Raw genomic sequence first — 12,530 nt, 5'->3', positions numbered from 1 at the left:
CCCTTCGGCCGAACTCATTCATGTCAACCAAGATGCCCTATCTAAAATAGACCCATTTGCGTGTGTTTTGTCCCCTTTCCCATCAATGTACCTGTCCAAATGTCTTTTAAATGCTACTATAGTACCCACCTCAGCTACCTCCTCTGGCAGCTCGTTCCATACACCCACCATCTGCTAAATCTCTTTAAGCTTCGGAGAATGCGGAGGCGAATGAAGTGTCAGAAACATTGCAGCCAATTTGCACATAATTTCCATGGGTTTGCTACGTCAATTTACAGCAACTGTGTGTAAATAGTAGAGTGATAAATGACCTGAGAAGCTGCTGGTTCGTTGCAATAATTTAAGAATAAGTATTTGTCAGCAGGGTTGTCCGCAGATAGTGCCACTGTTACACTTCCAGGGCTCGGGATCGATGCCGTGTGGAGTTTGCACGCTCGCCCTGTGACCACATGGCTTTTCTTCTGTTATTTTATTTTAAATGTTTTTCTGTTTTGGCATTGCTTCAAAAATCTGCTTTAAATAGCTGCGTGCATGTGAGTTTTACCTGCAGGAGGTTAATGGGAAGAAGTAGTTTTAGTTTAGTTTTTAGTTTTAGAAATACAGCATGGAAACAGGCCCTTTGGCCCACCAAGTCCGTGCCGACCAGCAAACACTAGCACTAGCACTACACACGAAGGACAATTTACAATTTTACCAAAGCTAATTAACCTACAAACCTGTGTGTCTTCGGAGTGTGAGAGGAAACTGGAGAGCACGGAAAAAACCTTCACGGTCATAAGGAGAACATACAAACTCCGTACAGATAGCACCCGTAGTCAGGATCGAACCCGGGTCTCTGGCGCTGTAAGGCAGCAGCTACCACTGTGCCATCCTAATGCCAGTGGAACAAAGAACTACAGATGCTGGATTACAAAAAAAGACACAAAGTGCTGGAATAACTTAGTGGGTCACGCAGCATCTCTGGAGAACATGGGAGTGATGTTTTGGGTCAGGACCTTTCTTCAGAATCAGATAGAAACATAGAAAATAAATGTAGGGGGAGGCAGCCATTTGGCACTTTGAGCCAGCACCGCCATTTATTGTGATCATGGCTGATCATCCACAATAAGTAACCAGTGTCTGCCTTCTCCCCATATCCCTTGATTACGCTAGCCCCTAGAGCTCTATCTAACTATCTTTTAAATTCATCCAGTGAATTGGCCTCCACTGCCTTCTGTGGCAGAGAATTCCACAAATTCACAACTCTTTTCTCATCTCAGTTTTAAATGGCCTCCCCTTTATTCCTAGACTGTGGCCCCTGGTTCTGAACTCCCCCAACATTGGGAAATTGTATCCTCCATCTAGCTTGTCCAGTCGTTTATATAATTTTATACGTTTCTATAAGATCCCCTCTCACCCTTCTAAATTCCAGTGAATACAAGCCCAGTCTTTCCAATCTTTCCTCATATGAAAGTCCCGCCATCCCGGAGATTAATCTCTCGAACCGACGCTGCACTGCCTCAAAAGCATGGGATGTCCTTCATCAAATTGGGAGACTAAACCTGCGCACAATACTCCAGATGTGGTCTCACCAGGGCCCTGTACAACTGCAGAAGGACCTCTTTACTCCTATACTCAAATCCTCTCGTTATGAAGGCCAACATGCCACTAGCTTTCTTCACTGCCTGCTGTACCTGCATGTTTACTTTCAGTGACTGGTGTACAGAAAGCCTTTGATAAGGTCCCACACAGGAGATTAGTGGGCAACCAGGTCTCGCTGCATATCCCTTTTTCCTAATCTGACACCATTGAGATAATAATCTGCTTCCTTGTTCTTGCCGCCAAAGTGGATAACCTCACATTTAACTACATTATACTACATCTGCCACGCATCCGCCCACTCACTCAACCTGTCCAAGTCACCCTGCTGCCTCCTAGCATCCTCTTCGCAGTTCACACTGCCACCCAGATTTGTGTCATCTGCAAATTTACTAGTGTTACTTTTAATCCCATCATCTAAATCATTAATATATATTATAAATAGTTGCGTCCCCAGCACCGAGTCTTGCGGCACTCCACTGCCTGCCATTCTGACAGGGACCAGTTTACTCATATTCTTTGTTTGCTGTCGGCCAACCAATTCTCTATCCACGTCAATACCCTATCCCCAATAGCATGTGCTCTAATATTGCCCACTAATCTCCTGTGTGGGACCTTATCAAAGGCTTTCTGAAAGTCCAGATACACTACATCAACTTCATCCATTTTACTTGTCACATTCTCAAAATATTCCAGAAGATTAGTCAAGCATGATTTCCCCTTCATAAATCCATGCTGACGTGGACCAATATTTTGGACCAACTTTTACTGCTATCCAAATGCGCCATTATTACTTCTTTAATAATTGACACCAGCATCTTCCCCACCACCGATGTCAGGATAACTGGTCTATAATTCCCCGTTTTCTCTCTCGCTCCTTTCTTGGAAAGTGGGATAACATTAGCTACCCTCCAATCCACCGGAACTAATCCTGAATCTATAGAACATTGGAAAATGATCACCAATGCATCCACGATTTCTAGAGCCACCTCCTTGAGTACCCTAGGATGCAGACCATCAGGCCCTGGGGATTTATCGGCGTTCAGTCCCATCAGTCCACCTGATACTAATGTGTTAATAGCCTTGTTGACTCAATTAATCCAATGTCAATTACAAGGAGAAGAATGTAATTACCATGTGGTGAATTTGTGTTAGCAAATTCTGATATAATTCTGGATTTATGAATTTAGATAATTCATTGAATGTATGACATTAAAATGAATATAAATGTTGCCATGCACTCACAAGCCCATTGGGGTACAGTAATACTGTGGTTTTGCCACACTTCTTTTAATGCACAAGCTTAGATGAATGCTCCAAGTCAGATGGGATTTTAAGTTCAGTTAGAAAAAAATATTATCATTGATGATGAATATAACAGCACATCTGGTGCTGCAACATCTGTTGGGGAAGAACGGCAACTGTTTTCCCTGTGGTCCCGATACGTTAATCCCAGCTGCCTGCCCGGAATGCCAACGGCTAAGAGGAGACATGGTAGATGTATATAAAATGAACAAAATCATAGGGTAGACACAGATCCTTTTTCCCAGGATGGAAATGTTCACAACTTGAGGGCAGCACTTTAAGGTGAGAGGGGCAAAGTTTAAAGGAGATAGACTCATACAGCACGGAAACAGGCCCTATGGCCCAACTTGCCTATGCCAGCCAACATGGCCCACCAACATTAGTCCCACCTGCCTGTGTTTGGCCCACATCCCTCTAAACCGTTCCTATCCATTAAACATGAGCAGCATCGATTCTGCTCCACCACTCCATCATAGTTCATTGGCCATCTGTAAATTGCCCCTTGTGATCAGGGAATGGAGTAGAAAGTGGGATAACATAGAACGGGTGTGGACCCAGTGGGCCGAAGGGCCTGTTTCGATGTTTATCTTTAAACTAAAACCAACACCATCACAGTCATTCTGTTTGATCATCCCATCCCTTCCTTGCAAGTTTAATAATTCTTGAAACATTTCCTTATCCTAGTGTCGGTGCTTTCTCACCCTCCGCAGGGGCAGCCTGGCCTGCTGGACTTTTCTTCGACTTCCAGCATTAGCATTTTCTTTGCTCTTTGCGTGCGTTTGTTTGTGACACATCTTGTTGATCTTCTCAGGACAAGGACTTTGGGAAACATGCCCTACACAAAGGTCATTCCAACCCACCGGCTGAGGTCACCTCTAGCCTGAAAACCTACCAGCACTTCACACTGGAAAAGGCTTACATGGGAGAGGATTTCTTCTGGGCATTCACCCCGGTGGCTGGCGACTTTATACGCTTCAGATTTTTTACACCAGTCAAAATAGACAGGTAAGTTGCAAAGTTAAGTAGTGCTGATGTTTTTTGGTTTGACATTGCCTGTCCACTCCCTCACTGCACTGAGGTGATCTTTTCCCAATCTCACCCACACACTGAATCTCCCACAGCCCATAGGCACTCTCCCCGTCACAGACTCCCTCACCCATTAACTGGTGACTTTGATTTGAGTCTCGTCTTCTGGCTCAGAGTGCGGGAGGAGTGTGTTGACATATTCGAGGAAACAAATAAGAGAAAAGGAAATGTAATTGTGGTCTGACTCTATTTTAGTCCGGCACTGGGGTTATCATTAGGGATGACATGCTCTAATCTACTATGAGTCAAGTCTAGAGTGTTTAATTGTCATATGTACCAAAAACAGAACTGACGTTCTTACTCGCAGCAGCATTCTTACTTAGACTTAGTTCCCCCCCATGCTGTTGAGTGCATTGGGCAGCAAGCTTTCGCCATTCTGTTTGGTGATGTGCGACGTCTTCCACCCTCGATAGGTTTCCCGGAGACTTTGGCCGGAGCCCGTCATACTTGTAGGGGGGCGAGCTCCGTCTCTCATGCCGGTTTCCAGTATAGTTTCCGCCTGCTGTTTCTGTAGCGGGTTATGGGTTTTACGGGGTAGCGGTGCTAGCTCTACGCCCAAACCTTCCCGGAGACTTTGGACTGGCACTGGCTTGGGGTGTCCATAACCAGACAGCAGCACAACAGATCTGTAATCACGGTAATCGTAGATAACAATAAACAAAATAAATTATAATAATTAATCAATTAATATTTTTTTAGAACGATATTGGTGCAAAACACACCCAAAGTCCCTAACGCAACCATGATAGTTCATATTGTTCAATAGCCTGATGGGTGTTGAGAACTGTTAAGGACGTTACAATTTTCAGACTCCTGCACCTTCTTACCTGATGGCTGGAGTGAAATGAGAGTGTGGTCAGGGTGGTGTAGGTCATTGATGATGCTGGTGCTTTTTTGAGGCAGCGCCTCCTGTAGATCCCTTCGATTGCGGTGAGGTCAGTACCCATGATGGACCGGGCAGTGTCCACCACTTTCTGTGAAATCCCATGTTGAAACTTACCGAATAATGAAAGGCCTGGATAGAGTGGGTGTGGAAAGGATGTTTTCACTAGTAGGAGAGTCTAGGACAAGAGAATAAAAGGATGTACATTTAGAAAGGAGAGGAGGAGGAATTTCTTTAGTCTGTGGTGAATCAGTGGAATTCAAAACCACAGATGATGGCTGTGGCCATGTAATTGGGTATTTTTAAGGCAGAGATTGACAGGATCTTAGATTAGTAAGGATGTTGGGGGTTATGGGGAGATGGAGTTGAGAGGGAAAGATAGACTAACCATGATTGAATGGTGGTGTAGACTCGATGAGCCAAATGGCCTAATTCTGCACCAATGTTTTATGAAGGCAAGGTTTAGCTAGGACATGCAGAGTAAATGGCAGGGAGCTTAGGTGTGTGAGTCTACAGGCTATGTACACATCAGCTGCCCCCATTATCACTCTGCCTTCTCAAGCCTGATGTAACTACCCGCTTGGACATCTCACCTCTTGCTGTTCTGTCCATAGGTTTTTCTTCCGCAGTGGGAACATCGAACACCCTGGCGACAAGCTCTTCAACACCTCTGTAGAGGTTTTGCCATTCGATGTAAGTTCGGAAGCAGAGTTCCTTATGTTCCTTGCATTAGTACGTTGGGAAGATGGGTTTAGTTTAGTTTTGTTTAGAGATAGAGATTGGAAACAGCCCTTCGGCCCACCGAGTCCGCACTGAGCACCCGTTATCCCCATTTCGTATCCTACCACTGGGAGCAATTGGGATGTGGGAGGAAACTGAAGCACCTGGGGGAAACCCAAGCAGTCGCAGGGAAAATGTGCAAACTCCAGACAGACAGCACCCGTAATCGGGATTGAACCCGGGTCCCTGGCGCTGTGAGGCAGCAGCTTTACTGCTGAGCCATTGTGTCATCCTAAAGCTGGACATTCTACAGGCCAGGCGTGACTCGGGTTCAAATTCCTCTGTAGACATAAGGAACTGCAGGTGCGGGTTTACAAAAAACGACATCAAGTGCTGGAGTAACTCCACAGGTCAGGCAGCATCTCTGGTGATACGTGGCGTTTCAGGTTGGGACCCTTCTACAGAGCCTGTCGTTTAGAGATGCTGACTTACTCCAGCACTTTGTGTCTTTTTTTTCCAATTGTCTTTTGTTATTCTGCCTCACAGATGGTGCAGTCGGGGAAGGAAACCTTACTGGATGGAAAAGACAAGTTTCCCAAATACCAGCGAACAGAGGATGGCTACATCCGCATCGGTAAGGCAAACATATTTAGCCCCAGGCTTTTACTCCTGTTTTTGATAGATAGATCCATCAATGGAAATAGACTCTTCAGCTCACAAAGTCCACACACACCGACCATCGATTATCCGTTCATACTAGTTCTGTACACAAGGGCACAAAATGTTTGAGTAACTCAGCAAGTCAGATAGCACCCCTGAAGAACATGGATAGGTGATGTTTCCGCTTGAGACCCATCTTCAGACTGATTGCAGGTGGGAAGAAGAAAGCTGGAAAAGGGGAGAGGCGGGACAAAGCGTGGCCGACATAGGCAAGGGTTTTTTTTTGCCCACCGATCAGCGATCCCCTTACATTAACACTAACCTACACACACTAGGGACAATTTACAATTTTACCAATCCAATTAACCGACAAACCTGAGAAAAATAATGTGGTGAATTTGTGGAATTCTCTGCCTGCATTCAAAAGAAAGTTAGCCAGAGCTGTTAGGGCTAGTGGAATCAAGGGATATGGGGAGAAGGTAGGAATGGGTTACTGATTGTGGATGATCAGCCATGATTACATTGAATGGCGATGTTGGCTTGAAGGGATGAATGGCCTACTCCTGCACCTATTGTCTATGTATCTATGAAACGCGAGTTCTCAGAGAAAACCCATGCAGGTCACGGGGAGAATATACAAACTCCATACTGTAGAAAATGCAATTTCGTTCAAACCAAGCTGTTTGAATGACAATAAAAGGCATTCTCTTCTATTCTACAGCACCCAAAGTCAGCATCAAACCTGGGTCTCTGGCACTGCAAGACAGCAACTCTACGGCAGCGCCACCATGCCGCCCTTAATGTTGATGTTGAGTAGGATAGGATAAAAGATGACCTGGAATGGTTAGATCTTTCCTCTCACTGATTTCCTTTTATTTCAGCTTACTTCACAAACGGTATCGCTGAGGGGGAGGTGGACCCATCCTTCGGGCCACTGGAGTTTGTTCGCTTGTCCACCCTGTCAGACTCGCCGGTTTGGGTGATACTTAGCGAGGTAACTTGTTCACTAACCTACCCTGTCATAGAGTCATAGTGTGAAAACAGCCTAACTTGCCCACACTGACCATCTACACTACTCCTGCGTTTAGCCCATACCCCTCTGAATTTGCCCTATCCATGTACCTGTCTAATTGCTTCTGAAACGTTGCGATAGTACCTGCTTCAACTACCTCCTCTGGCAGCTCTTTCCGTACAGCCATCACTCTCTGTGTGAAATAGTTGCCTCTCAGGTTCCTATTAAATCTTTCCTTCTCACCTTAAGTCTGTGTCCTCTGGTTCTTAATTCCCCTACTCTGGATAAAAAACTGCATTCGCCCTTTCTGTTCTCTTCATGATCTTATACACCTCTATAAGATCCCCCCTCGTCCTCCTGCGTTCCATGCAATAATATCCTAGCCTGCCCAACCTCTTCCTGTAGCTCAGGCCTTCGAGCCCTGGCGACATCTATAGCGGCAGATTTTTCAGATTTCAGGAAATTTAGTCCCTAGCCACTAATTGGGTGAGAGGGGATAAGGGGAATATCTTCGGTACGCATGCAAGCTGCCTCAGAGACTTTCAGAGCTTCTACTTTCATAAAGCTTCAGCACACAGTCTTTTAATGAATATTTTCTTTATTGTAGATTTAAAACAGTAAGATACATCCAAGGTTTTCCGACTTGTTCCAGCAATCTTCTTCGAACTCCAGCGCATTGCTTCAGATACTAGAAAACTCCTCGTGTCTCCTTCTTCACATGAGGCTTGACATGCTTGACCTGCTTGACATGGTCGAAGGATAAACCTTCTCCCTCTCCTGCCCAAAACGAATCACCAACTAAACTAACACGCAAGCAGTTAAGCTGCATAAACACGCCCCAAGAAACGTCATAAAATCCCACCCACATTATAACGGGCTGGCTAAAATTTAAAGGAACATGCCATCCACAATGACATGCAAAACAGGCCAAATGGCCACTACAACATCCCCGTCAATGGTCTCTGCACTCTCCCCAGCTTAATGACATTGTGTGACCAAAACTCAACACAATACTCCAAGCCTCAACATTGGTGTTGGCATTGAGTATAAGAGTGCGGACGTCATGATGCAGTTTTAAAGGACTTTGGTTAGCCGCATTTGGAGTATTGCATGCAGTTCTGGTCAGCCCATTACAGGAAGGATGTGGAGGTTTTATAGTGGGTGCACAAGTGAGTCACCAGAATGCTTCCTGTGTTAGAGGGTATAAGCTAAAAGGAGAGATTGAACTGTTAGATTAATTTCTCTAGAGTGTAAGAGGCTGAGGGGAGACTTCAATAAAGTATACAAAATTATGATAGGCATAGACAGGGTATACTTTTCCCCAGAGCCTGTTTCCCTGCTGTATTTCTGTTTAACGGTAGTTTTCAGAAGGGCCATAAGGTCATAAGGAATACTAGAATTAGGCCATTTGGCCCATCAAGTCTACCCCACCATTCAATCATGGCTGATCTATCTCTTCCTCCTAACCCCATTCTCCTGCCGTCTTGCCATAACCTCTGACACCTGTACTAAACTAGATCTATCTCTGCCTTAAAAATATCCACTGTCTTGGCCTCTACAGCCTTCTGTGGCAAATGATTCACCACCCTCTGACTAAAGACATTTCTCACCATTCCCCTTCCCGAAAGAACGTCCTTTAATTCAGAGGCTATGACCTCTAGTCCTAGACTCTCCCTCCAATGGAAACGTCCTCTCCACATCCAAGGGATTGGAAACAGATTTACAGGGATATGTTGAAGGGCAGGGTTTAGGATGTACTAGATTGCTTTCTGTAAATGCCAGCAGAGATTAGATGGTCTAGAGCAGTTTGACAAAGAGGAAGGAGCAGGTCTGGTGAGGGGGCATAAAACAACAGGGGGGGGTTTGGGGTTGTAAAATACAATTCTATGCATCACTGAACAGTGGTGAAAGTGTCCTGAAATTTTCTTTCAGATATTTATAAAGAAAACCGAGACTTAAGAGAGGATTTGGGTGTGACGCTGAATGCTGCTCCCTGCAGCCTGCGATAGTTCGATTCAGGAATCTTCCTCCTCGGTTCTTGGCCCTTCGATTTCATCGCAGAGTGACTGCAGCAGCCAATCGGGGAGAGCAGGAGAGGCCATCAATGCCCCACAACACTGCACAAACATGCATATCTCGGAGCAGTGCTGTCTGCTGCGATATCTTTTCTACTCAACAAAATCAAAACGTTGTACGAGAGTCCATTTTTTCATTGGATCTTCCATGCTGATGCTCACTTGTCCAATTCATTCCAAAAACGTGCCCCTTTTTTAACGTGTACCTCACGGAATGTCCAAACCAGGAGCTGCTCATAGTGACCGGCCTGTTGCACAGAGGAGAGGGTGGGGAGAGCCTCCTAATGGAGGGAATGTGGGTAGGGAGAGTCTCATATTTGGAGGAAGGAGAGGCCTATTACTGGAGATGGGGAGGGTAATTAGAATCTCTTATTGGAGGATGGAAGGATAGGGAAAGTCTCTTATGAGGGTAGGGCGCGTCTTATTGGAGAGTGGTGGGTGGGGAGAGTCTCGTGGGAGGAGGGGACAGCAGGGGGAACCTCGGAGGACGGGAGGGTAGGGAGAGTCAAATGGCAGTGGAGGGTAGGGAGTGTCTGATGGAAGTGGCTAGGGATCGTCTCTAACAGAAGGGCAGTTAGGGTGCATCTCTAATGGACGTTAGAAGTAGGGACTGTTTCTGATGGTAGGGGGTCAGAGAATATCTGCTGGGAGGGGTTCAGGGAGCGTTCCTGTTTAGACAGTGGAAATGTCTTGCAGGTGGGTTGTGGATGGTTGCACCTGAGGGGAGGAAGTGGTGGGGGAGCATTTCAAGAAATGGAAATAGGATCTTTCTGAGGATGGTGAGTGTTGGAATTGTAGCGGAAAAGTTCGGGGATAAGGGGTTCTCGCTAATGAGTGCGTCAAATGAAGTCTGTCACACTGGAGGTAATCAGGAGGGAATGTCTGGGATGCGTCTGAAGAGGTTGGAGACGGGGGGCATTTGTGAGTGGAAGAAAAGCAGATGAAGACTGGATAATGGAACACAGTGCTGAAAGAGTGTCTCATATCAGGGATTAATCCAGGTTGTGTATCCTTAATTTTTACTCATTTTGGAGAAAATTTTATATCCACTACAGTCAATAAGGTTTGGATGCAAGCTTGATTACTAACCGCAACAAAAGTCCTGGCATATTTAACTGGAATATAGGGTCACGCTGTCTCCAAGGTGCTGGATAATCCTTGTTTCTTGTGTAAATTTGCTGATTAATGTGCTGAGATTCAAGGTCTGGTTGGCCAGTTTTAAATACTCCATGTGGGGCTTTGACCTTTTTACTGCCAAAATGGTGCTGGGGAAATCTGACAGAACAAAATAAATGTTTGAGCTCTGATCCAAACTCCCTGGAGGCGATGAGGGCGACAATGATCAATTACTTATTCTTTGTCTAATGAATGCAGGTTTTTTGTGTGCAATCCTGGTCGGTTTTGTGCCAACCTGAACAAATGGTGTAGCAGACAAGGCTTTTGTTTCTGGGTCACAGTTGAAGGGTCTGAACGTTACTATGTCTATAATTGTACCGTGAAAGTGGGTGTGAATAGGAATAAGGTGTTGTTGTGCTTACGTCAACCTTTTCAGGTAAACTTATTGAAAGGAGGGTTTCTGCTTCCATGGTGTTTTTATTATAAGTAATAAAGATTGCAGTGAATGGATGAAAAAAATTTAATATATTTATTTTATAATCTGTACTATTTTACACAATCTGTAAATGAGGTCTAATTTGTAGATAATAAATATGTATCATTACAAATCGATAATTGTGATTAGGAAGAAATCATTAGAATCAAATGGTTGTAAATTACTTTAAATAATTCTGGTTACCTCGCGTGTTCTGACATGATTTGGGTAGAGATTTTCTTTGGTTTCCTGATGGCCTTACTGGCTAAAGTTCTGTCCCCGCAATATCCTCAGATCCACATCAGCCGGTCTCCTCTCCATCCACAAGTCCAACCTCCGCAGTTTTGGGGACATAGCCTTCTCCAGGGCAGCTCCCAGGCTCTGGAACTCCCTCCCCCAACTGATCCGCAATTCCGTGTCCCTCACCATCTTCCAGTCCCGCCTCAAGACCCATCTCTTCACCTCTGCCTATCCTTAGCCCCACGTGCTGTCCCTTTTCATCTGTGCATTAATTGCCTCATACTGTGTTTTGTATTGAATTCTGTATTTACTTTGTGTACTAGTCATGTCTCTACTATTTATTTCATTCCCCTTACATGTTTTTCCTCTACCTGCTAAATTTTTGTAAGGCGTCCTTGAGACTCTTGAAAGGCGCCCATAAATAAAATTTATTATTATTATTATTATTATCCTCCACGCCCAAGGTGTGCTGCTCAGCCTAGGAACGTCCATGGTTCATAAGATCAAAAGACACAGGAACAGAATTCGGCCATTCGGCCCATCAAGTCTGCTCCGCCATTTGATTTTGGCTGATCCATTTTTACCTCTCAAGCCCATTCACCTGCCTTCTTCTGTAACCTATGACACCCTTACTAATCAAGAACCTATTAATCTCCACTTTAAAAATACCCAATGGCTTGATCTCTACTGCTGTCTGGGCAATGAATTCTACAGATTCACCACCCTCTCTCTAAAGAAATTCCTCATCTCCATTCTAAAGGTATGTCCTTTTATACCGAGCCTGTGCCCTCTGTTCCCAGACTCTCACACGAGCAGAAACATCCTCTCCACGTCTACTCTATCATGGCCTTTCATTATTGATGATTCAGGTCTTGGTGTTTGTTTGAAGCCAGTTAAAGCAATCATAAGATGTACAACCACAATGCCGATAGGGAGGAGAGTTGCAGGATTTTGACCCAGTGACGGTGAAGGAACGGCGATATGTTTCCAGGTCAGGATGGTGTATGACTTGGAGGCAACTTCAATAAACATGGAAATGTGACAGTTCATCCTCCTCAGCAAATAACTGGCATGAATTGTGAATAAATGGAGCCCAAGCATTGATTCTCAACAGTACCCCACTGATCATAGGCCCCCCAATCCTGAGGATGATGTATTATTCCCAATCTCTATTCAATAATTGATTCTCAATCTATATTAATACATTGCGGCCAAATCCATATGTTCAACCATGTTGGCCAAGCACCTGTGGCCTTTATTCAAAGCTTTGAGAAATGAACACACACCAGATCCACAGTTTCTTCCTTATAGAACATGGAACAGTGCAGCATAAGAAATGGCCCAGTGGCCCACAGTGTGCATCAACTAAGATGCCAATCT

The 12,530-nt window shown here is 44.8% G+C and overlaps 1 protein-coding gene across 1 annotated transcript in view; it reads left to right on the top strand.

Annotated features, from left to right (window-relative positions):
• Window positions 1–11,586, top strand: part of mgat4b (alpha-1,3-mannosyl-glycoprotein 4-beta-N-acetylglucosaminyltransferase B) — a 137,337-nt gene extending 125,751 nt beyond the window's left edge. The window contains 5 exon segments of the mRNA XM_055642845.1: window positions 3,695–3,888; window positions 5,467–5,545; window positions 6,119–6,206; window positions 7,114–7,226; window positions 9,177–11,586. Of these exon segments, the coding sequence (XP_055498820.1) occupies window positions 3,695–3,888; window positions 5,467–5,545; window positions 6,119–6,206; window positions 7,114–7,226; window positions 9,177–9,203 (501 nt within the window). The 3' untranslated portion in view covers window positions 9,204–11,586.
• The last annotated feature ends 944 nt before the right edge of the window (window positions 11,587–12,530 follow it).

This window comes from Leucoraja erinacea, chromosome 11 (assembly GCF_028641065.1).
Source record: "Leucoraja erinacea ecotype New England chromosome 11, Leri_hhj_1, whole genome shotgun sequence".
Taxonomy (NCBI): domain Eukaryota; kingdom Metazoa; phylum Chordata; class Chondrichthyes; order Rajiformes; family Rajidae; genus Leucoraja; species Leucoraja erinaceus.
This window is presented reverse-complemented; position numbering and strand designations above follow the sequence as displayed.